Source organism: Aethalodelphis obliquidens, unplaced genomic scaffold, assembly GCF_003676395.1.
Source record: "Aethalodelphis obliquidens isolate GAN/ISIS:26980383/991018 unplaced genomic scaffold, ASM367639v1 scaffold13, whole genome shotgun sequence".
NCBI classification, from domain to species: Eukaryota; Metazoa; Chordata; class Mammalia; order Artiodactyla; family Delphinidae; genus Aethalodelphis; species Aethalodelphis obliquidens.
Window position 1 is genome coordinate 20578809 of NW_020837957.1, and position 25338 is coordinate 20604146.

The following is a 25338-nucleotide window of genomic DNA, read 5'->3' on the forward strand; positions in this document are numbered from 1 at the left end:
GATATCAAAATCGTGCAAAGACAGTACATAAAAATAAGTTCACAACAGTGTATCTTGTAAACTTATATAAATCTTCAATAAAATATTCATAAAGTGAATCCAGCCACATATAAAAAGATTAGTACACCAAGAGCAAGAGGTGTTTATCCTGGGAATTCAAGGCTGGTTTAATGTTTGAGAATTAATTGGTAAGTGTCATACACCATATTAGCAGACTAAAGAAGTAAAACCATATGATCATATCAACAGATACTGAAAAAGTATTCAATAAAATTCAACATCCCTGTAATATATGAAAACACTGAACTAACTAGGAATACAAGGAAACTTCTTTATCTCAATAAGAGGCATCTACAAAAAATTTCTACAGCTGACGATGAGAAAGTGAACCATTTCTTCCTAAGATTGGGAATAAGGCGAGGATCTTCACTTTTACCACTTGTTTAATGTACTACTGGAAGTCCTAGCCAAACTATCTGTTTGAAAATGACATGATTTTCTGCATAGAAAATCCCAAGAAATCTACAAAAAGAAAAATTCCTAAATATAATAAGTGAGTTTAGCAAGGTTGCAGTATACAAGGTTAGCATATAAAAATAAGTCATATTTCTATATACTGGCAATGAACAATTGTAAATATCTTTTAAAGCACCATTTACAATAGCTCCAATTTAAAAATAATAAATGCTTAAGTATAAGTCTAACAAAATATGTATAGGATCTGTATGCTGAAAGCTAAAACACTGATGAAAGAAATCAAAGATGATTGAAAATGAATCAAAAAATGAAATACATAATATGATCATGGATTGAAAGACTCAGTATAGTTATGATTTCTCTCAATAAACATAATCTCAAATCTTAGCAAGATTAGTTTTGTAGAAATAGACTTTTAAAATTTATATGGAAAAGCTAAGAAACTTATAATAGCCAAAACAATTCAGAAAAAAAAATGTTGGAAGATTTATACAGTCAGATTTAAGACTTACTAAAAAGCCACAGTAACCAACACAGTACGCTATTGATGAAAAAGAATCGACACATAGGTAGATCAGTTTTCAACATTGAAAATTTTCATTTTTCAACATTTCAAAATTCCAAAATTTTCAACATTGAAAATCCAGAGTAGACCCACATAGATATGGTTAACTGATTTTTGACAATGGAATACTATTGAATAGTACCATGGAATACTATTCAATAAAAAATTATTAAGCTCTTAAAACACACAACATGGATGAAGCTCAGTTAGTTATGCTGTGCTAAATGAAAGAAGCCAGTCTTAAATAGGTGAATCCATTTATAAAATGTATGAATCCATTTTGGGAAAGGCAAAACTATTACTGTAAACGCTTTATTTGAATAGCAGGGGTCATGGTCATATCATTTGCCCTCCACATGGAACAAATGCATTATTTACATATAAAATATGCTTCCATGTTTTTTTCTTTAACCTTCAAACTCTAAAGTACATACTTCTACTTGGCCCCAAGGTGATTGTAAACATAAATGTGGACAATGAAATTGCATGGCTATAAGGTGACCATCTGAATGAAAACATTCTCATAGCAGAATCTCAGACTCTGGACAGTGTGTCCAAGAACCATTCCCACCTCCTACCATCCTTTTATCCCTACTTCCCCACCGTTGTTTGAAAAAGTCTTTACTTTTGGTAATCATTATTGTCAGTACAAAGGAGCCTTGATTTAGGAGACAGAAGACATAGGTTACTTTGCACAAGTCACTTAATATTTATGTTTGTTTTCTCATCTGAAAATAAGGATAATAATACCTGTCCTGCTTACTTCATTTGTAAAGATCTGATGAATCAATGGAAACCATTTTATGTGTTGTAAAATGGTTTGTAAATGTAAGGTATCATTACTATTATTAAACATAAGAAATAAACTAATATTTTGTGATACCTTATGGCAATCAAAGGAGTTTCAACTCTGAAAATTATTATAATTTCTAAAATTAATGCAGAATGAAAAATAAGGACTTGATAACTTCAAAGTTGATTACTCTCTAGTTTTATTACCATACACTATTTAAACTATTAATAGGATATAAGATATGTTATTACAGGAAATTTTTGGGTATATGGCTAGATATCAGTACAAATTCAAGTTCTGAAAATACCATCAGGAAGGATAGCAAGCAATATACTTATTAACAATTTGAATTATGAAAGAATTCAGTTTTAGTTAAAGCTGTAATTGTTTCTTTCTAGCAGTAGATGCCAGTAGAGTTCTTTTTAATAAAAATCAAATTGCCTAAGTACTTTGATAGCAACAGTTTGCTGGTCACAATACCATATATAGAAATATTGCTCTAAGGACTGAAGAGTCTACTTTTTCTAAGGACTTTGTAACAGATAAAGAGTTTTATTGAAGAAAAATGAATAAATTTTAAATGTAGTATTTTCTAGCTCTTCATCTAGTGAAGATTACTTTCTTCTTCTTGATATAGTAATTTTGTTACAAAGCTTATACATTGCTTTAAATAAATTAATCTTCGTTTCTAATTAGAAATCTGGAATATCTGTATGAAACTTAAGCAACATTGGATATAAGTCTGGCTAGACATGTGTCAAAAACAAATATCGTGGGGCTGAAATGTTAGAATTAGCTTGCACTTTTGGCAAGGGAATGCCATGAGTGTAGTATTTTGGGGAGGTTAATATGTCAGAGATGAGTGATTGAAAGGAGTGACTGGAAGCAGAGAAAACAAGTTATTTTAGAAATCCACATTTTCACTAATAAAAATGAAACTCAAAGAATGAATAAATTTAGTAACTGACTGAACGTAGAGAAAAAGAAGTTAAGTGACATTACTTCTATTGCTGTTGTCTTTATATATGAACAACTAGGTGGTCGTTGGATAATTTACAAATATGATCCTATCATAAATATAATTAAAATATTTTCAAGTGTTTGATTCTACTTAGACCTTTAATTTATTAAAACTGAATACTTCATATATTTGTTGAGTATGTAACTAGCACATGCACTGCATTTATGAATTCAAGTAATTCACAATTTGAGACATAAATTTATAAATAGCAAATTTTAACAAAATTATAAGATCATTGGAAACAGTGGAGAGAGCAGTTTATTTTTCTAGAAAGTATGTGGGAAACTTCAGTGAAAATGTGACATTTTTGGTGAGCCTTGAGGATGAATAGAATTTATACCAAGAGAGCAAGTCAAAGAATTCAGGAATTTTATGCACTTATGCCCATTCAGAGACAGTTCATCCTCTGTAGATGTTTATTGAAGACTGCAGACACCTGTTCAGGGTCTGTTTTGTATTAAGTCAGATGTTAATAAAGAAATTATTGTTATATACACACATATTTATCAGAAAGCTACAATTTAAGAAGTTTGGTGTTGTAGATACTGTTACCTGTTTGTTTAGATTGATCTAATTTTATTATACAAAATAAAATGTACACAAATGAGCTGTTATTTGGCAAAATTCATTAGTCAATGTTTCCTCTGTGTGTGTGTGTGTTGTGTCCTAATTTGATTACATTATTATTCCTATTTATTCTATTTGTCATTATTGTCTCTATTCTGTTTGTTAAACAGTAGGCACAAAATCTTGATGAAGACTTTTTTTAGATAGATTTTAAAAAATATCCTTCCTTCCTTCTTTCCCTCCTTCCTTCTTCCCTCCCTCCCTTCCTTCCTTTTTTTTCTTCCTTCTTTCTTTCCTTTATTTAAAGCTTCCAAAGAGAAAACCACACAAATTTCTCATCCTTTAATAAGTATCAGAAGGCAAGTACTCAGAATCATTGTTAAATGTCACAGGTTACTTTTTTCATGCAAATGGACAGTTTACTTTTAACCAAAGGAGCTGTTTCTAAGTGAGACCCCTAAATCAGGGATAGGTAAGCAGTAGTCCTCAGTGTTAAGTTTAAAAATTAACATGTCTCAGTCAACTAGAAGGATTTTTTTCCCTCTCAATTGAAATTTCTTGCTATGGCTGATTTTATATAATTTAAAATCTTATATAATTTTTTCAAATTTTAGAATGTTTGAAAATGTACTGCTGATACGCACTTGTCAGCAGGTTATGTTTGGTAAGCAATACTGACACACTAAATATAGTTTTATATTAGACTTTAGTCAGTGAGTTAGCAACATTGAGTTTTTTTAAGTGCTAGTTCAGATTTTTTTCATTAAAATTTATGTGTTAAAATTTGTTTTGCAGGTGTTTTGTGATATCCCATACCAGCTTTCAGTGAAAAGTTAACTATTTATAAGGATTCATAAAATCTATACTAATCTGTATTAGCTGATTTCCTGGATAAAACACAACCTTTTCAACATATTATATTTGGAGAGTGGTTTGGCCTTCAGTTGTTTGTATAGGGTTGTAATACACGTTTAACTACTTTTCCTTTTTAAAAAATTTTTTTCAGCCTACTATCCATATGTAAAGCTTTATGTTTAATGTTCTCATTAACGTGTATATTAATATTAAAACACTCTTAAACATAGCCTTTTAGGATGATATTGCAAGTCTTTAAAATCTTCATCTCTAGTTGAGATGAACAGTTGTGCTAAGAAAGGCTCAGTAATGTGCTGTTTTATATTAACAGGAAACAGAGCAGCAGTAGTGGTTTGAATACACTGCAAACAGGAAGTTTGATACATGCATAGCTCTTGGCTTCTGTGTAAGAAGTTGTTGAGCTCCTTCTGGAAATATTTTCAGTTACTTTAAATTAAGTGTAAATACACATGAATGGCAGCTTATAGAGAACTACCCTGTAATCAGTATACAGGTACAACTGCTCTTCAGAAATTGGAAGGTTTTGCTAGCCGATTATTTCATAGACACTCCAAAGGTACTGCACATGATCAGAAAACAACTCTGGAAAATGACAGCCTTCATTTCTCTGAACATACTGCCTTATGGGACAGATCAAGTAAGTTTTTTGTTTTTTTTTTTATGATACACTGTAACTAGAAACTAAAATGCTAATTGGAGTTTTAGAATGAAGCACAGAACTGTGTGTGTGGGGGGGTGTCTTTTTATGATTTGCCCAAGGATATTTTGCAAGGTAAAGTTGAAAAAAAATTACAAAAACTTGATTATAAGTTGAGCTGGATCACATAGCTCATCGTTTTGTTTTAAATGCGATTAGTTAAGTTGAATATCAGTGGGAAAATTTTCTACAAAATTCTTACATCATTTCTAGTGTATGTTTTCTTTTAATTAAAAAAAATTTTTTTTGTTCTTAAGTGAAAGGCCTACATTTAAGAAAAATAATCATTTTATTTTAAAAAATATCTTGGATTTATAAGCCTTAATATTCAAAAGGGGCAAAAGGACTCTTGAATTTATAATTAAATTTTTGTTGTTTGCCATATTTTATTTTTAAATGCATGTGTGAAAGTTACTTGAGTTTAACAAGCAGGATTTATAATATGAAAGCATAGTATGATTATTCTATGTGAAATCTTATATTTATAACATTATAAATATCAGAATCTTTCATATGGGGGGGAAAACTTGTTTATGCATGCATCACATTCTTTCCAGGCATGGTAAAATGTTTGGACTTAACTGCTTTGCTGAAATGGTGATACGTAATGATTTTTTGTGACATGCACTTTTTAAAGGCTACATTTCACATATAAACAATACCAGTGCCCTCATTCCACATCTCACCTTGGACCCTCCCCAAGGTATTTTTGTTATTCTAATTAAAGGAACAATATAATTACTCTTGGTACTTTTTAGTGTGTTTGATCACCAGATAGCACTGTTTTGCCTCTTTCTGTTTACATACTCCATAGCAGTTAAGGAAGAAAACTCAGCTAAAAGAAAAGCAACAAAAAACCAAGAATGGCTTACAAAATTGACTCTTTTGTTTATATAGTACCTTCATAGTTCCGCAGAAGTTTATTTGAATTTTTTTTTTATTGCATTAGAATTTTTTACCTTCCTCAAGCTATTTTAGGGAGAAAGTAAAGAACATATATTTGTACAATTTTTTTTTTACTTTATAGGTTTTGATTATTTATAATTAATCCTTACTATATAGCAAGTTGATGGATGAGGAATCTCAAATACCTTCAAGGTAATGAACTGTTGAGTATTGAAATAATAGTATATTATTAAAATTTACCATGAAACAAAAGTTTTTTATTCATTTTACTTGCCCTATTCTGTTAAATTGCAGTCTCCTAAGCCCTTTTGGAAATCATTTTTATGCATTTCAAGGACTTTTAATTAAACATTCAGTGAGGAATGAGGACAGTACTGAATTAGTACACTAATCCCTGTTTCTACAAATAGTGGGTGTTTAGTAAATGTATCTCAAATGGATGAATATCATGGGCTTTTAATATTTAAAAGTTATGTTTGAATTATACTCTCACCATTTTTAAATGTGTGGGGCTTGTAACATTTTCTGAGACACATTTTAAAATCTAGCAATTGAAGATAATATCATGAGCTATGATTTCTTTTGGAAAAAACAGACTGATAAAATGCTGTTAACATTTTTCTTTATGGTGATGCCACAAAATAAAATAAATAGAATCACAGTGCACAGTGAAATTAGGTGCAAACCTTGTAGCCGTTCAAATGATAGGTATGATATAAGAAATGCTTAAAGAGTAACTAAATGTTCATGAATCAAGCATTCTTTCACTTTCTCTTTCATATCCTCAAATATAGAAATAGACACAATAATTTTTTATATGTAGTGATGAGAATGGTAAGCATGGTGTTCTAGTTTCTTATTATGGAATGTGTTGATATAGAGGAGAAAATATGGATACAACAGAAACAGAGGAATCCTTTTGTATCAAAATTCCAAGGTTTATTTTCGTGATGAAAACACAGATTTTTATTCATTTATAGTGTGAGTTATGGAAAGAATTTTGACAGTATGAAGTTTTCGTACAAACCACATTCTTCAAAGCTACTTAAAGCAGTTTACTTGCATGACTTGTTTGACAAGGAAAAGGAATGTAATATCTCCTGATGATAAGCTCTCTGAGTATGCTTGTTCCAAAAGTGTGATTTAAGAAATCAGCTAAGCACAGAAACTACATGTAATTTTATAAAAATAAGGTTTGTGAACTACTGAGTAAAGATTAATTACCAATCTAGGCATGTATGAAATGTAAGAATTTTAATCCAAGTTTCTTTATTCTCCAGTGACATTAAATATAGGAAGAAATACAAAATAAAGGCCACACAGTGGTTTCCAGGTGCCTTAAATGTTTTATCTTTTACTACTAAATTAAGTAATAGGAATTCCTGTTTGATAACATAAATATTTAACAGCTGATTCCATGCACATATAAGTACTTGAAGTTCACAACAAAAACATAAAGGAATTCTTTTTATTCTGACTCAGAATGAATGGGAGTATTGACATTCATTGAGTCCTCTTTCTAGCCAATTTATTTTGGTTCGCTTTTAAATCTTTCTTTGATCATAAATGGTGTGTTGAGTTATATAGTGCTGAACTTAATGGAGGTTTTGCACATTTTAAATCTTGGACTTTATAAATGTAATGTCTAATTACAATATTTTAAGGACTGAATAGACAAACACCATCAAATGCTTTACCTATTCTCCTTTCCCATGAATTGACAGGCTATTTCTGTGGCAGATACAAATCCATATCAGTGAAGCTTAGATTGAAATACTATATTGAACAAATGAACAGTTTTGAATATGGATTTTTTTTAGGTAGAATCAGAGCTAAAGTGGTTGTAATAAACCACTTTATCTAGTTAGTTTTACCTTTCCAAAACTCATACAGTCTTTAAGGCAGTACACTCCCATGCTTATTTCTTAGTCCACTAAATCTGTATCATTGTAACTTCTAAGCTAAAAGACCGCCTACATTCTCTTTTCTTTTCTTTTTTTTTTTTTTTCGGTACGCAGGCCTCTCACTGTTGTGGCCTCTCCCGTTGTGGAGCACAGGCTCCGGACGCGCAGGCTCAGCGGCCATGGCTCATGGGCCCAGCCGCTCTGCGGCATGTGGTATCTTCCTGGACCGGGGCACGAACTCGTGTCCCCTGCATCAGCAGGTGGACTCTCAACCACTGCGCCACCAGGGAAGCCCTTATCTTTTCTTAAAAAAAATTTATTGGAGTATAGTTGATTTACAATGTTGTGTTAGTTTCAAGTGTACAGCAAAGTGAATCAGTTATACATATATCCACTTTAAAAATCAATATTGTGAAAATGACTATACTACCCAAAACAATCTGCAGGTTCAATGCAATCCTTATCAAATTACCAATGGCATTTTTCACAGAATTAGAACAAAACCTTTACAATTGGAATGGAAACACAAAAGACCACGAATAGCCAAAGCAATCTTAAGAAAGAAAAACGGAGCTGGAGGAATCAGCCTCCCTGACGTCAGACTATACTACAAAGTTATGGTCATCAAAACAGTATGGTACTGGCACAAAAACAGAAATATAGATCAGTGGAATAAGATAGAAAGTGCAGAGATAAACCCACACACCTATGGTCACCTAATCTATGACAAAGGAGTCAAGAGTATACAATGGAGAGCCTAAAGAATTTTAACTAGCATAATACAGGAAAAGTTAACTTGCTTATTCTACTATAGGGAAATGTATTTAGCTACTATACATCTTCTGTTGGAGCTGGACACTTATTTAGAATTAGCACTTTTCTTCAGGACCTTTTTTTTAATTGAAGGGTAGTTGATTTACAATATTTTTGTGTTAATTTCAGGTGTACAGCATAGTGATTCAATATTTTTGCAGATTCTATTCCATTATAAGCTTATTTCAAGATAATGGATATAATTCCCTGTGCTATACTTTAAATCCTTGTGGCTTATCTACTTTATATATAGTAGTCTGTATTGGGTTGGCCAAAAAGTTTGTTCGGGTTTTTCCATAAGCTCTTACAAAAAAACCAGAATGAACTTTTTGGCCAACCCAATATATGTTAATCCCATATTCCTAATTTGTCCTCCACCCCTTCCCTCTCCCCTTTGGTAACCACCAGTTTGTTTTCTGTGTCCATGAGTCTGTTTCTGTTTCTGTCTGAGTCAGACTTGTCTTTCTCTAAGCATAATATTCTCTAGGTCCGTCCATGTTGCTGCAAATTGCAGTATTTTATTCTTTTTTATGGCTGAGTATTATTTTATTGTGTGTGTGTGTATATATATATATATATATATATATATATATATATATATATACACACACCACATCTTCTTAACCCAGTTGTCTGTTGATGGACATTTGGGTTGCTTCCATGTCTTGGTTATTGTAAATAGTGCTTCTATAAATGTTGGGGTGCATGTATCTTTTCAAATTATTGTTTTCACTTTTTCTGGATATATACCCAGGAGTGGAATTGCTGGATCATATGGTAGTTCAATTTTTAGTTTTTAGAGGAACTGCCATACTGTTCTCCATAGTGGCTGCACCAAATTACATTCCCATCAACAGTTTATGAGACTTTCCTTTTCTCCACATCCTCTCCAACATTTGTTATTTGTAGATTTTTTGATGATACCCATTTTGTCTGGTATGAGTTGATATCTCATTGTGGTTTTGATTTGCATTTCTCTTAATAATTAGTGATGAGAGCCAACACTTTTGGTCACTATGTGAACATGGTAATGAAGAGTCAAGACAATGGAATCCCTTTATAACAACAGTGGTTATTTATGATGTTTCTTCTACCTGGAATTTCCTGTTCCTACTACTGCCAATGGTGAGATTTGCTCATACTTTAAGACTCTGCTCACATATTATCTTTGTAACAAAATCACCAAAGCATTCTTCTGTTCCTCTGTTCTTTATCCTTTTTAGAATTCGTGATCTCTTCCTGTGTTCTCATATCATACTCACTTCTATTACGTTTTATTTTATAGTATTAAAATTGTATTACATTAGTCCTCAAGTTACCTCTCTCCCCTATTTGACTTTGAACTCCTTGAAGGCATAGAATTTGTCAATTTATTTTGGTATTGCCAGCATAGTTCTCAATACATGTTGAGTTGTTTGTTAGATTAACATTAAATATCACTACAGTCTTACACTAACAAGCTTTCTCTCAATTTTTTCTATTATGATCTTTGCAATTTATTTTAAAGGCCTGTGGCCATAACCAAAAACAGTGAAATGCTGATCTGACCCTGGTAAATAAATATCACATTTCAGAGGCACTGAACTTTTCAGTGTTACCTGTACATTTTTATCATGATTGTTTATAAGAATCTGAGTAATCAGCAGCCTTTATAGTAAAACTAAGAAACCGGGATATTAAATGATTTGAAATTAGAAAATGTTTCCATGGAGTGTTTAACAGTGCCAAGTACTATATCAAGTGTAATAATGAGAAGCTTGTACTTGCTTGTGTTTTACAAGAATAGCCATACTACATAGTTAGAGAAGGAAGATTGAGTATATACTCTTGATAGTGTCTTGCTCAAGTGTGGTCCCAGTCTAGTAGCATTAGCATCATCTGGGAGCCTGTTAAAAAGGAAGACTTTCAGGCCCCATCTAGACCTCCTGAGTCAGAATCTGCATTTTAACAAGATTACCCAGCTGATTCATATGCACATTAAAGTTTGAGAAGCCCTTTTTTCCCTAATAACATTTTAATCTGATTACTAAATACTGTGTCTTCATTGGAGAAAATTTGCAAACCATAGAAAAGAACAAACAAAAAAAGTAAAAATCATACATAATCCCACCAAAAGATAATCACTATTAACCTTGTTCTATATATAGTCTATTTTGTGCATAGATACACAAATTTCCACTGGCCCTTAACTTTGGATCTCTCCGTAGTGTTTCATAACATTTTTCCTTATTGTAAAGATTTGTTCCACAATATCTTTTTTTTTTTTTTTTTTTTTGCCGTACGCCGGGCCTCTCACTGTTGTGGCCTCTCCCGTTGCGGAGCACAGGCTCCGGACGCGCAGGCTCAGCAGCCATGGCTCACGGGCCCAGCCGCTCCGCAGCATGTGGGATCTTCCCGGACTGGGGCATGAACCCGTGTCCCCTGCATCAGCAGGCGGACTCTCAACCACTGCGCCACCAGGGAAGCCCTACAATATCTTTTAAGATGGCTGTTTTGCACTGTCTTAAGTATGCACCACAATTTAAAGTCATTAGCCATCTAGATTGTTTTTAATTTTTTGCTATCATATAAAAAAAACACTGTGATAAACATTCTTGTAGCTAAATCTCTGTGCATATCATTATTTTTATATTTTATAGGACAAATGTAGAGAACTGTTATAACCATTTTAAGCTTTTGTATTAAATAAATTGTATCCCAGGTATACACATAATATATTCTCTTGGAGTTAAATTTGTTTCGATATTCAGAGAAGACATGTTTAAATTCCCTCATATAATTTTCTGGCACAAAACATGATTTACTTTCTTATTAGTGTTTATCAAAAATTTTCCGCTTTTCAAAATTGGTCAATTATTAGTAGCAAATGGTCTGAGAGACTTGTTTTAGTTGTTGAATAGAGCATTATCTTTGGTAATCAACATACTATAATCTGCTTGGGTTGGAGATTCAGATTCAGTCATATTATAAAGTATATCCTCTAAATCTGATTCTGCAATATAGTGGTGACTCATACCACTTCACTCCCACGTTTCCTGGGTGGAATATTGTCATATACACTATCACATGAAACATTTATTTACTATCTGTCAGGCATTGTTCTAAGCACATTGCATATATTAGTTTATGTAATCCTTTAAAAACCCCAATAAGATGGATACTATTATTATTCACATCTTTCAGATAAAGAGACTAAAACACATTGAGGTAAAGTAATTTCCTCAAGGTAACATAACAAATAGATAAAATTTGAACCCAGGCAGTCTGGCTCCAAAGCCAACACTCTTCTTTATTTTTTTTTTTTGCGGTACGCGGGCCTCTCACTGTTGTGGCCTCTCCCATTGCGGAGCACAGGCTCGGGACGCGCAGGCTCAGTGGCCATGGCTCACGGGCCCAGCCACTCTGCGGCATGTGGGATCTTCCCGGACCGGGGCACGAACCCGCGTCCCCTGCATCGGCAGGTGGACTCTCAACCACTGCGCCACCAGGGAAGCCCCCAAAGCCAACACTCCTAATCACCATTCTGTGAAATCTTTCTATATGTTTGTAAGAAAAACTGGGCTTTGGGTCCTATAGCAATGATTTCTGTCTGAGGTTTTCTGTTAGTTGCAGAGTCCTAGTGCATATTATGAGGACCCAGAAGACTAACAGGCTGGTCAGAGAACTTTGAAAATAAAATGTCGTCCAAAAAGAGCTAGTAATTTGAAACTGGAAGGATGATGCATTTTCTGAGGGAGTGAATATTACTTGCAAGTCCCAAAACAATGGCTGATTTTAGCTCTGGGGTCTGGTTATGGTTGTATAACAAGTGTAGCCCACTAGGGATACATATTAGGTCTTGTCTTTGAAATGTTCAAATTAATCACTGTACTCATCTGCTCAAATTAGCAGGACTTCTAAATGGCAGTTTTCTTGGGATCTTCTTCCAGTCCCCTTCAAGTATTGCTAAACTTCTGGGAGTTTACTCATTCCAGAGAAGCTAATCTTCTTTCCAAAGGTTGGATGAAGAAAGAGATGGGTATTTTGATTAGTATAGAGGCTAGTAATCTCATTTTCAGCTGCTATTGATTTTGCCAGTGTTACATAGTTTCACAGTTTAAACTGGTCCCAAAGAATTTGATGTATCCTTGCTCTTGATGCGGTGCCACAATACTTGTGGAGACTGGATTCTTAATGGAAGGATGTCTCCTTGTGGAGACACTGATTCTATTTTTCTTTTTTTTTAATTTTGAGACACTGATTCTTTTTTTTCATATTTTATTTAAATTTTATTATTTATTATTTTACAACAATCATTAAGAAATCCTGTACCCCTTCATTTAAAAAATTTTCTTTTATTATTTTTCTTAACATCTTTATTGGAGTATAATTGCTTTACAATGGTGTGTTAGTTTCTCCTCTATAACAAAGTGAATCATCTATACTTATACATATATGTATAAATATGCATTAATTTTTATTGGAGTATAGTTGATGAGACACTGATTCTTAATTGAGACACTGATTCTTAATGGGAGGATGATCCACCCTTTCCAGTGTTATACTCATTCAAAGCTTATATCACAGATTTAGTTTCCTTAATTTATACTTACTTACTTACTTACTTAGTCATCCTGGCTTCATGCCAGGTTGAATGTGAGAAGGTGCTTTTGACTCATCCCCACACTGTACCAAAATTGGCCTTCCTTTCTTGAACATCTTTCCAGGGATAGCAAACTGGTTGTCTGTGACCCAGATGTAAATCACAGATATGTTTTATTTAGTTCTCATGATAATTTAAAATAATTGAATGTGATACCATTATTTTATATGTAAATAAAAATATTGATTTTAAAACAAGATCTTTCATATTAATATCTGGACTTTCATATTCTATTTTTAATAATTTTATTTTTTTTTATTTTTATTTTTTTGGTTTTGTTGGGTCTTCATTGCTGTGCACAGGCTTTCTCTAGTTGTGGCGAGCGGGGGCTACTCTTCATTGTGGTGCATGGGCTTCTCACTGCAGTGGCTTCTCTTGTGGAGCACGGGCTCTAGGCGTGCAGGCTTCAGTAGTTGCAGTATGCAGGCTTCAGTAGTTGTGGCACACAGGCTTAGCTTCTCCGTGGCATCTGTGATCTTCCCGGACCAGGGATTGAACCCATGTCTCCTGCATTGGCAGGCAGATTCTTAACCACTGCACCACCAGGGAAGTCCCTGGACTTTCATATTCTTGAACCATTTGAAAAACTGATTTCAGTGGCCTCTTATTCCCATATGAGAACAAATGGGAATTTGCACTGAATAACTGTTCTCTTTAGCCAGGATTTATACTATCTCATTTGCTCTAGCCTTCACTATTTCACTACTTCTGTTGTTTTACCTGCCTATCCTCTGTAGGCACTTGAATTTGACCTACAGAGCCCCTAATATGAGCCTAAATCACCAGATTCTCCTTTATTCTTCGATAAAGCTTATTTAGTGTGCCTTCTTACTCATGGGCCTCAGATACTATCACTAAAATTGATAAGAAATTCTCGTAATTCTGAACCTTAGAAAGAATGGGGTCTAGGTTTTGATCCCTCCTTTTCAAATTCCTGCTTTATTTTTAATGCAGATCTACTTACCTCCTTCCCATTTGTTAGCTCTCTTTACCATAGGGTATTGAGAGGAACAACCTTTATCAAGCTCCAAAGGGTTTTGTTAGATCATTCCCCCAAGGTAATAGATGCCTACCAGCCTTAAATTTACATAATTAAGTTGTCGGCTGAAGTGATTCTTCCCACAGCAAAGAAGATCTGCCTCAGATTGACTCTACTTATGTAGAGAAGCACTTGACAACTTTTTTAAAAAGAGAAATATAATTTACATGCCATAAGGCTCACTCATTATAAGTGTACAATTCAGTGTTTATTAATAAACATACAGAGTTGTGCAGCCATCACTACAATTCAGTTTTAGAACATTTTCATCACCGCCAACAGTTCTTTTGTTCTCTTTTGCAATCAGTCCCCACCTCAGACAAACACGGATCTGTTTTCTATCCCTACAGATTTCCTTTTCTGGATATTTTATAAAAATGGAATCATATAATATATATATATATAATCTATTGTTGCTGGCTTCTTGAACTTACAATAACGTTTTTGAGGTTCATCCACGTTATAGAACATATCAATAGTTGGCTCTATTTTATTGCTGAATTGTACTGTATTGTGTGGATGTAACATTTTTGTTTATCCATTCAGCAACTGATGAACATTAGGATTGTTTCCAGTTTTTGGTTTATTTGGATAATGTTGCTCTATCTGCATGCAAGACTGGGTGGACATATGCTTTCATTTCTCTTGAGTTGATGTCTAGGGGTAGAATAACTGGGTCATATGGTAAGTTTATGTTTATCTTTTTAAGAAATTTCCAAATTGTTTTCCTAAATAGCTTAATATTTTATATTCCCATCAACAATGTAGGAGGGTTACAGTTTCTTCACATTCTTGTTAATACTTGGTATCATCAGTCTTTTTGATTTTAGCCATTCTGGTGTGTGTGAATTGGTATTTAATTGTGGTTTCAGTTTGCATTTCCCTAATGATTCATGATGTTGAGCATATTTTCATGTTCTTATAAACCATTCATGTATCTACTTTGGAAAAATGTATTTTCAAATCTGTTGCCCACTTTCTAAATTGAGGGGTTTTTTTCTTATTATTGTCAAGTCTTTAAAGTTCTTTATATATTCTGAACACAAGTTCTTTACCAAATAAATAATTTGCAAATATTTTCTCCCCATTGGGCTTGTATTATCTTCTTAAATGATATCCTTGAAGAGCAAAAGTTTGTAATTTTAATGAAGTCCAGTTTATCATTTTTTCCCTTGATGGATTGTACTTTTGGTGCCAAATCTTAAGAAATCTTTATCTAACCCAAGGTAATGGAGATTTTTATTCTATGCTTTCATCTAAAAATTAATTTTTTGTGTTGTTTTGTGTGAGCTATGGAGTGGAGTTCTTTTTTTTAACTCATATAAATATCCAATATTTACTGCACTGTTTGTTGAAAAGACTTTTCTTTCTCCATTAATCATCTTGGCACCTTTTGTCAAAAATCAATTGACCATAATTGTAGGGGTTCACTTCTGAATTCTCAATTTTGTCGCAGTGATCAATGTATGTCTATTCTATGCCAATACCACATTGTCTTGGTTATTGTAACTTTAAAAAAAGTTTTGAAATCAAGTAGTGTAGGTCCTCGAACTTTGTTCTTTCCAAAATTGTTTTGGCTATTCTGGGTCCTTTACATTTCCATATAAATTTTAATCAGCCTGTCAGTTTCTAAAGAAAAGCCCACTGGGATTTTCATAGAGATTTCATTGAATCTATAGATTAATTTGTGGAGACTCTTCTATTAACAATATTGAGTCTTGAAGTCCATGAAAATGAAATAGCTTTCCATTTATTTTGATGTTCTTTAATTTCTCTGCAATGTTTTCTGTTTTTTTTTTTTTTTTTTTTAGTGAGTAAATTTTTTTAAAATGGATTCCTTAGTTTTTTTTTTTTTTTTTCTGTTAATACCATTGTGAATGGAGCTGTCCTTTTAATTTCATTTTTGGATTGCTTGTTCCTAGTATATTAAAATGTTATTGGTTTATATATATATTATATCCTATGATGTTGATAAACTTACTTATTAGTTCTTGTAGTTTCTTTATAGATTCCTTAGAATTTTATACATATAGAATCATGTCATCTGCAAAAAAGACAATTTTATTTCTTTCTTATCAATTTATATGCCTTTTATTAAAGGCATATAAATATGCCTTTTTAAATATCTTTTTTCTTACCTCATTGCACTGGCTAGAACCTTTCATAAAAAGTTGCAAAGAAGTGGTGAGTATAGATATCCTTGCCTTATTCCCATTCTTAGGAAAAGCATTCCATCTTTCACCATTATATATAATGTAAGCTATAGGATCCCCCTCTCCACCTCACCCCCAAACTCACCCTTTATCAGCTTGAGGAAGTTCCCTTCCAGTCCCAGTTTGTTGAGAGGTTTTATCACAGGTACTGGATTTTGTAGAATGCTTCTGCTACATATATTGAGATGTTTATGTCATTTTGTCTTTTATTCTATTAATATGGTGTATTCCATTAATTAATTTTCAATGTTGAACCAACCTTGCCTTCCTGGGATAAATCCTACATGGTCCTGGTGTATAATCCTTTTAATATACTGCTGAATTAGGTTTGCTAATATTTTGATAAATATTTTTGTGTTGGAATGGATATTGATCTGTAATTTCCTTTTGATCTTTGTCAGTTTTGTCATCAGGCCTCATAGAATAAGTTGGGAAGTATTACATCCTTCTTTATATTCTAGAAAAGTTTGTGTCAGATTGGTATTATATCTTTTAATGTTTCATAGAATTCCCCAGTGAAGCCATGTGGACCTGAGCTTCTCTTTGTGGGAAAAATTTTAATTACTGGCTTAATATTTTTGTTTGTTTGTAAGTCTTTTCAGATTTTTTATTTCTTCTTGAGTTAGTTTTGGTAATTTGTGTCTTTCTATGAACTTGTCCATTTCATCTAAGTTATATCATTTACGTAAAGTTGTTCATAGTATTCTCTTTTAATCCTTTTAATTTCTCTAGCATCAGTGGTTATACCATTTTTTCATTCCTGATTTTGGTAATTAGTGTCTTCTCTGTTTTATTTTGTGTTAATTTTGGTCAGTCTAGCTAAAGGTTTATCAGTAAGACTTTTGGTGTCTTCATTTTCTCTATTGTTTTTATCTTCCATTTCATTGAATTCTGCTGTGACCTTTTTGGCTTTGGTTTAATTTGCTCTTCTTTCTAAGTTTCTTAAGGTGGAAACTTAAATTATTGATTTGAGACCTTTCTTTTTTTCTAATACATGTGTTTAAAGTTTTGAATTTCCCTCTAAGCTATGCTTTATCTATATCCCATAAATGTTGATTTCTTGTGGGGTTTTTTCCATTCAGTTCAAAATATTTTCTAATTTCCTTTGGGATTTCTTTGTGATCTAAATCCAGATATTAGGATTTCCAAAATTTCTCTCTGTTGTCGATTCCTACTTTAATTCTCCTATGATAAGAGTTCATTTTTTGAATGAATTTTCTATCCTTTCAAATTAATTTGAGATTTGTTATATTGCTTAGCATATGATTAATATGGAGAATTTCCATGTGTACTTGAAAAGAATGTGTATTCTGCTGATGTTAGATGCTGTGTTTTATAAATGTCATTTTAATGATATTATATTCAAGTTTTCTGTAACCTATTGATTTTCTTTTTTCCATGAATTATTGAGAATATTGAAATTTTCAACTATAATTTCTGAATTATTTAGTTCTTTCTTTAAGAAAATTTTTTTTAATTAATTAATTTATTTTTGGCTGTGTTGGGTCTTAATTGCTGCGTGTGGGCTTTCTCTAGTTGTGGCGAGTGGGGACTACTCTTCGTTGCAGTGTGTGGGCTTCTCATTGCAGTGGCTTCTCTTGTTGCAGAGTACGGGCTCTAGGTGCTCTAGGGCTTTGGTAGTTGTGGCACGCAGGCTCTAGAGCACAGGCTCAGTAGTTGTGGTACGCGGGCTTAGTTACTCCACGGCACGTGGGATCTTCCCAGACCAGGTATCGAACCATGTCCCCTGCATTGGCAGGCGGATTCTTAACCACTGTGCCACCAGGGAAGTCCTTAGTTCTTCCTTCAATTCTGTCATTTTTGTTTTAGCATTTTGGAGACTATTTTGTTCATTGCATATACATTTCTAATTGTTAAATCTCCCAGAAGTATTGGCCCTTTTATCATTATGAAATTTCCTTTTTTTGACTTTACTAATATTTCTTGTCTTAAAGTCTATTTTGTCTGATATTGATATAGGTATTCCACCTGTATTATGGTTACTGTTACATGGTATAACTTTTTCTCTCCTTTCCCTTCAACCTATTTTTATCTTAAAATCTAAAGTGTGGCCCTTGTAGACAGCATATAGTTGGACCTTTTTTAATCCAGTCTGATAATTTCTGCCTTGTGATCTGTTTATTCACATTTAATGTGATTATTGATATGGTTGGCTTTACATCTTCGATTGTGCTGTTTGTTTTCTATATATCTTAAGAGTTTTTGTATTGTTGTTCCTCTCTTCCTTCTTTTGTGTTAAACAGATATTTGTAGGATGCCATTTTAATTCCTCTTTGATTTTTAAATTACATTTTAAAAAGACATTTTCTTAATAGTTGATTTAGGGGTTAAAATATGCATTTTATCTTATCACAATCTACTTTTCTAGTAAAATATAGCGACTTTGATGCAATATAGCTCCATTTCTTCTCTAATTTTGTGTTATCATTTTCACATGTTACCTTTATGTTTTTATAAACCTAGAAATGCAGTGTTACAATGATTGCTTCATACAATTTTAAGGTCTTTAAAGAAATTTTAAAAAGAAAGATAAATGTGTTTATATAGTCTTTTACTTATATATTTATCATCTATACTCTTTATTTCTTCCTGTCAATTTGAGTATTGTCCAGTGTCTTCATCTGGAACAACTTCCTTAAGTATTTCTGCTTGAAGCACATATCCTCTGTTGTTGTTTATCTGAGAATGTTTTTATTTTACCTTTGTTTTTAGAGGATAGTGTTCCCGGATAGAGAATTGTGAAAAGGTTTGTTTCTTTTAGCACTTTGAATACATTATTCCACTGCCTTCCGGCCTCTCTTATTTTCATGAAGAAGTCATCATTAATCATATTGCTTTTCCCCTGTACATGATTAGTCATTTTCTCTTGCTTCTCTCAATATTTTTTCTTTGTCTTTGAATAACTTGAATATGAGGTGTCTAGGTATGAATCTCTTTGTACTTATCATACTTGGCATTGGTTGAACTTAGATTGCAGGTTAACATTTTTCATCAGATTGGACATTTTCAACCATTATTTCTTCAAATATTTTTTCTTTGCCCTTTGTCTCTCTCCTCTCCTTCTAGGATTCCTATTACATGTATGTTGATACCCTTGATATCCTACAGGCTTCTGAGGGTCTGTTCATTTTTTTCCTATCTTTTTGTTCTCTGTATTCTTCAGACCGGATGATTTCGATTGATCTATCTTCAAGTTCACTGACTGAGTCTTTTGCCCTCCTCAAATCTGCTATTGGGCTTATGTAGTGAGTTTTAAAGTTTGGGTTATTGTACTTTTTAAGTCTATAATTTTTATATCTTGAAAAGTTTCTCTTTCTATCATTATATTGAAATTCTCTTTGTTGTATCATTGCCATCATATTTTCCTTGAATTCTTTAAATACAATTTCCTTTTATTCTTTTGATATATTTCCAATAGTCTTTTCTGCTAAATCCTATATCTGGGACCATTCAGAGACATTTTCTATCCTTTTTCCTCATTATGGATTATATAATGTTTTTGTCAGAAATTTGACTTTTTAAAATAATATTTTGTAGCAGCTCTGCATTCTGATTATTTTTTCTTTCCTCAGGATTGTTTTTATTTATATTGTTTTGTTTTAATAACTTCCATGGCTTTAATCTATGGGCTGTATCCACCATGTTGTCTGGCTACTGATTTCTCTGTTAAGGATTACCCTGTGCCTGCATAGCTTAGTTATTATTCAGTGATTAATCAGAGTTTGTGCTCAAACATTCTGAGCCAGTCTGTGCTGATGGAGCTGTTTGTGGGTTGGAAAGCATATTCAATGTTCAGGCAGTTTTCAAGCCTGTACCAGCTTTAACTTTCCTTTGGGTCCTACGGAATAGCTTCCTTGTCAAGCTGGGTATGTGGAGAGCTTATTTAGGCCCTCTCTGCCTCTCTCATTTACATTTTCTCTACTAAATTTTTTGCTAGACCATCAGTCTACTGCTCACCCCTACTACGGCCACAACTTCAGGTTAGCAAAGCTGGATACTTGCCCTGTTCATTTGCTACAGTTTGCTTTTTTTTTTTTTAATAGATGGTATCACTTGTATGGGGTTTTTTGGCTTCCTCTCCAAATCATGTCAGCCCTCTCTGGCAGTAAAGCTCCTGGTTGTCATGGAGCCCCACCCTGACAGAAGTACTGCACTGACTGAGCTGTGGGGGAACAGGAGCAGCACCAAGCAAGAATACCACAGACTCCCACTGTTCTCATGCAAACTGTAGCAATTTTTCATGAATAAATGCTTCTCAGTTTGTTGTTTGTGATTACTAGATGTCCAGAACCATGAAGTCATTGTTTTTGATAATTTTGTCCAACTTCATAATTGTTTCTTGGAGAGAAGATTTGCTAACTTACTCATTCTTTCTTCACCAGAAGTCCTGTGTCACCTGGCAACTTTTAAAATGGCATGTTCACTTGGTGACATTCCACTTAACAAGGAACCATTCTATAGATCCCTTGTACCATTTTGGTACAAATTTTGGGTCTCTGGGAATCAGAACAGTTGTTCACCATACCATCTACCTTGCTATACAATCTGTCATCTTAATCCTGTTTAATGTAAGGGATTTTACACTTCAACAATAATTGTCAGTAACTTTTTTGTGTACTTCCCTCTTTTGAAAATCACATAAGTGGCATCTGACACTGTTTGTGATACTGAATATAATGGAAGTTTATAAATAAGTTGTTTTACAATTCTCCTTTATAAATGAAGATATATAGTATTATATTTTGTCTCCTCCATAATAACAGAATGTTTAAATGGTTAACATTTGTGCTGCAGTATAGCTTTCTGGCTCATGAAAAATGAAAGCTATCAGCGATCTGGGCAATAAGATTCATCGCCAATAGTCACTAGCAACAGCACACAGCATTTTAATATCAGTGAGGTCCACAGCTAGCAGTAAGAGCTGGTGTAATTGAAAGACGTTTAGGTGCAATCATTCTGCTGTTTGTTCCTTGCCAGGTTCAACATGGGATTGTGTGAGTATTTGAAGAAAACAGCAATTTTTAAAATATCTTTGAAAGATGTAAAAATGGTAGATAAGTGCTTAAATTTAAGAAACGTGGTAATTTTTAAATCATGTGGCTCTAAAATAAAAAGGCATTTTATTTGTCTTGGTTGATTAAAGCTTTAGAAAAGCTACTCCTTGGTTACAAGTGAACCGATAATTCTGCTCTAATGTTGCCGTGGTAACAACTCATGCTGATATAATTGAGAACATCTTATACATCCTGGTTCGAACATTTTCTCCCTGCCATTTTGAGTTGTTCTAGTGGTATATGAAGAAGCCTAGGATAACTAGCTTGAAAGAAATTAAATCTAGTTATACACATCTTTGGCATTAATCTGCTGTTTACTAGTGATATCTCGCACTGAGCAGTTATGCTTTGCTTCTAGGAGCTTCTCTTTTTAAAACAAAAGAAAGCTCTTTTCATTTTCTGTGTGCTGCATGCTCTAATGTATGTGTTTACACCATCGGTTCTTATACCTCTAGAGATTAGCATAACTCCCTTTGCTGTTGGATTGTTGTTTTGAGCAGTATGTTTTGGAAAGGTTGATTTTCATCATGAGTGGTAAGTATGCTCTCTGAGACTCTGTAGGTTTGTATTTTTAAAAAATATTTAACTATAAAAGCAAAAAAACGTTTTATAGAGGGGCAGTTGTAAAGCCAGAACTACAGTGGATTACATTTTCTCTTGATGCTTTTGCATTTAGGGATTATAGTAATTTGCTTTTTAAATCCATTAACAACTGTGAATAATTAATATCACTATTAATAGTCAATACCAGTAATCAGTTTCTAATCTATTTTATGGTGTGATTTATTGTATTCATTATATTCATTAATACATTGTTATTAATTGTGTTATAAATTAGTGAGTAAATGACCCACTGTGGTAAAGGAGGAATTATTTTAGTATCTGATCCTGAAGATAATTAAACTTTCCTTTTATTGGCTTTGTCTTTCTAATATTAATTTTTGTTAGCTTCTTTTTGGTTATATAAAAAATACTCAATTTTGCATAAGATGTTGCCAAAATTTTATTGATTTATTTGTTGCTTTTAACTATAATTCATTGAGAAATAGGAATTTAATGATGAAATAAATATATGCATTTTGGTTTTGGAGCCTTTGTTAAAATTTTTAGAAATAATTTTTTGGGAAATAATTTGTTAGAACAAGTACTTTTGTGATAGTTTCCTTTTTGTTTTTGTAAATATGATTTTTTCTAAACATTTCTAAAATTGTTTTTTGAGAAAATATACTACAGTATATACTGCAGTTTATCATAGGGTAAAAGCTGTTCACTTTAAGCCAAACCTGCAGCTAAAAATAGATATCCTGTTGTTAGAGGCAGAAATATTTGCTTAGAGCATAATTCATTAGCATCTTTTTGCTTAACTAAAAAAGAGGATGTTTATTAAGTTAACCTTTGAATCAGATACATGTTTAGGAAAAGTGTTATGGTTTTTCTCTTAAAGCAGTCTATAGTTTATACTTAAAAGATTTGGAATTGGAATTCAGAACCTGAGAGAGTTGGATTTTTGTGGTATAGTGGTAGAATTCCAAATAGATGAACATTTTCTTCCATAATTGGAGACCATCTTATTATTGCCAATAAACATTTTTTATCCTGCTGCTGTATAATATAAACCTCTTCAACACTGTTAGGTATTTATTTATAGAATGATATTAGACGTTAAAAGAACAATTTTGCATGTAATATATTAAGAATGATTTGTTATTGTTATTATCCTGTTATTCTTCTGTTAGATAGATCTTTCTGTTCGAGTGTTTTAAATTTGAGCTAATACTACAAAAGCAACATGTTAACATTTCTTAGGATTTCTTGGATATCAAAACTGAATATACCTGGTTATCACACTTAAAATACTGGATTTCTTTGAATACAGGCAGTGTGTTTTTTCTCCTTGAAAGTGTTCTAGAGGTTGTACAATTGGATATGTTGGTTTTAGCTGAAGAAAATTGTTACTGCTTCTCTATTGCTTTTTCTTTCAAGAAAGCTATGGATTATTCAGATAGTATTTGATATACTTGATCATATTGGTCTGCCCTTATAGCCTTTTTTAACCGTAGGAATTATAGTAATGACAACTAAACATTCTGACTTTTTCAGGATTGTCCAATTTCAACTAATGTTACTCATAAGTGGTTAAATGCCTCAGCCATTTCAAAATGTGGAAAATTTGAAATGAAGTGTGGTTTTATTTGTAAAAATGAGCAAATGCCAGACCTTTTTATCTAAGTCTTTAGCTATACATGTGATATTTATGTGTATGTGGTACTTTCCTAGTTAAAAAGCTATTTCTTTTCTCCTTCCTTGCCTATTAAATATCAGCTTTTGGGGGGAATAGTTTTCTCTGGAATCTATCTTTAGCCCTCTTTTAATGCTGCATTCTCTCTGAATGATCTCATCCAGTCCCACATCTTCAGTTGTTACCTGAATGTTCAGTGCAAAAGTGAATTTTCTCTTTCCATCCCAAATCTGCTCCTTTTTCATTCATCCTGATTTTTGTTAATGATCCCACTCGCCATGCAGGAACTTAAAACAGAAGCCTTGTAATCACTGAACTTGTTTCTTACTCCCCAGACATGCACTCAGCCATAAATTTCTATTGATTCTACATTAGAAATGTCTCAAAATCACTCAATTTTCTCCATTATCACTGACACTGAGAATGCTTTTGGATCAGGAATTCTGTATCTTTTCAATCCTTTTGCAGTAACAGCTTCACTGGTCTCAACTTCCAGTTTTATATCCCTCCAGACCATTTTCCATGCTGCCATTTTAAAACTGCAGATACACCCATTTCTTAACCCAACGTGAAAACTTTCAGTTACTCCTTAGTGCCTCTCAAATAAAGGTTAAACTCCTTAGTGGGGCATATGAGAACAGTGCCCTGCCTTTCTGGCTTTATTTGCACCACTCTCATAAAATTCTGATCTAGTCATATTATACTACATATTATTCCTTGCTCCCTTTCCATATTTGTATCTTTTATTATAAAAATTCTGAAAACCAGCTATGCTTTTCAGTGCCTCCATTATTGACTCTGTAGAGTCAGATGATCCCTCTATACTCCCAAAGCAAACTTATATAAACTATAACAATTATTTATATTATACTGAAATTATATATTTGCATATCAGTTTCCAATCACCATCCTTTGAACTCCTTAAGTCAAGGATAGTGCAGTGTTCATCTCTGTGTTTCCAGTGGTTACCCTAGTGCCCCAAACACAGTAATGAACTCATAAATTCTTGTGAAATAAATGAATGATTAAAACTTATCCATTTTTTATATAGTACAACACTTTTATTACATTACTGATGAAGAATATCAGTCATGTATTTTGATTTTTTTGGTTCATGTGCTTATCGGAACATAACTAGCATCATTATATCAAAATCTCAAATGAAAACTCTGATTGGCCTTGTGGTAGTTGAGGGCAAATCTCTGAAAAAGATTTGCTATGCTTTGAATTACAGGAAAGTTACAGACTTGAGCAAAAGCATTTGAGTAATTCCCCCTTTTAGATCAATATTTTCTAAATTGAAAATTTAAGAACACAAAACTGGAAAAACAGTATATCAGTGGAATTAAGGAAGGGTACTTGCCTAGAAATGTATGTATCAGATTGAAGATCAGATGCCAAAGTTTAACAGTTTTATTTTGAGTAGTTTGCCTTCATGGAAAAGAAATAAAAATAATTTCACCCTTACTAACTTGGATGGATGAAGCTTTTAAGAAAGACTGTGGGAGAGA

General features: G+C 32.9%; 1 protein-coding gene across 6 annotated transcripts in view; it reads left to right on the forward strand.

The window, feature by feature from the left end:
• PRKACB (protein kinase cAMP-activated catalytic subunit beta) overlaps positions 1-25338 on the forward strand; it is a 143616-nt gene that overhangs the window by 58574 nt on the left and 59704 nt on the right. The window contains exon 1 of one of the 6 annotated variants that reach the window (XM_027114174.1): positions 4638-4936. The exons of 2 other annotated variants lie outside the window; for them this stretch is intronic. In XM_027114174.1, the coding sequence (XP_026969975.1) occupies positions 4753-4936 (184 nt within the window). In that variant the 5' untranslated portion in view covers positions 4638-4752. Of the gene's footprint in view, positions 1-4637; positions 4937-21298; positions 21529-21753; positions 22123-25338 lie in introns of those variants that run through there. 3 more of the 6 variants (XM_027114172.1, XM_027114179.1, XM_027114176.1) reach the window with 3 other exon arrangements.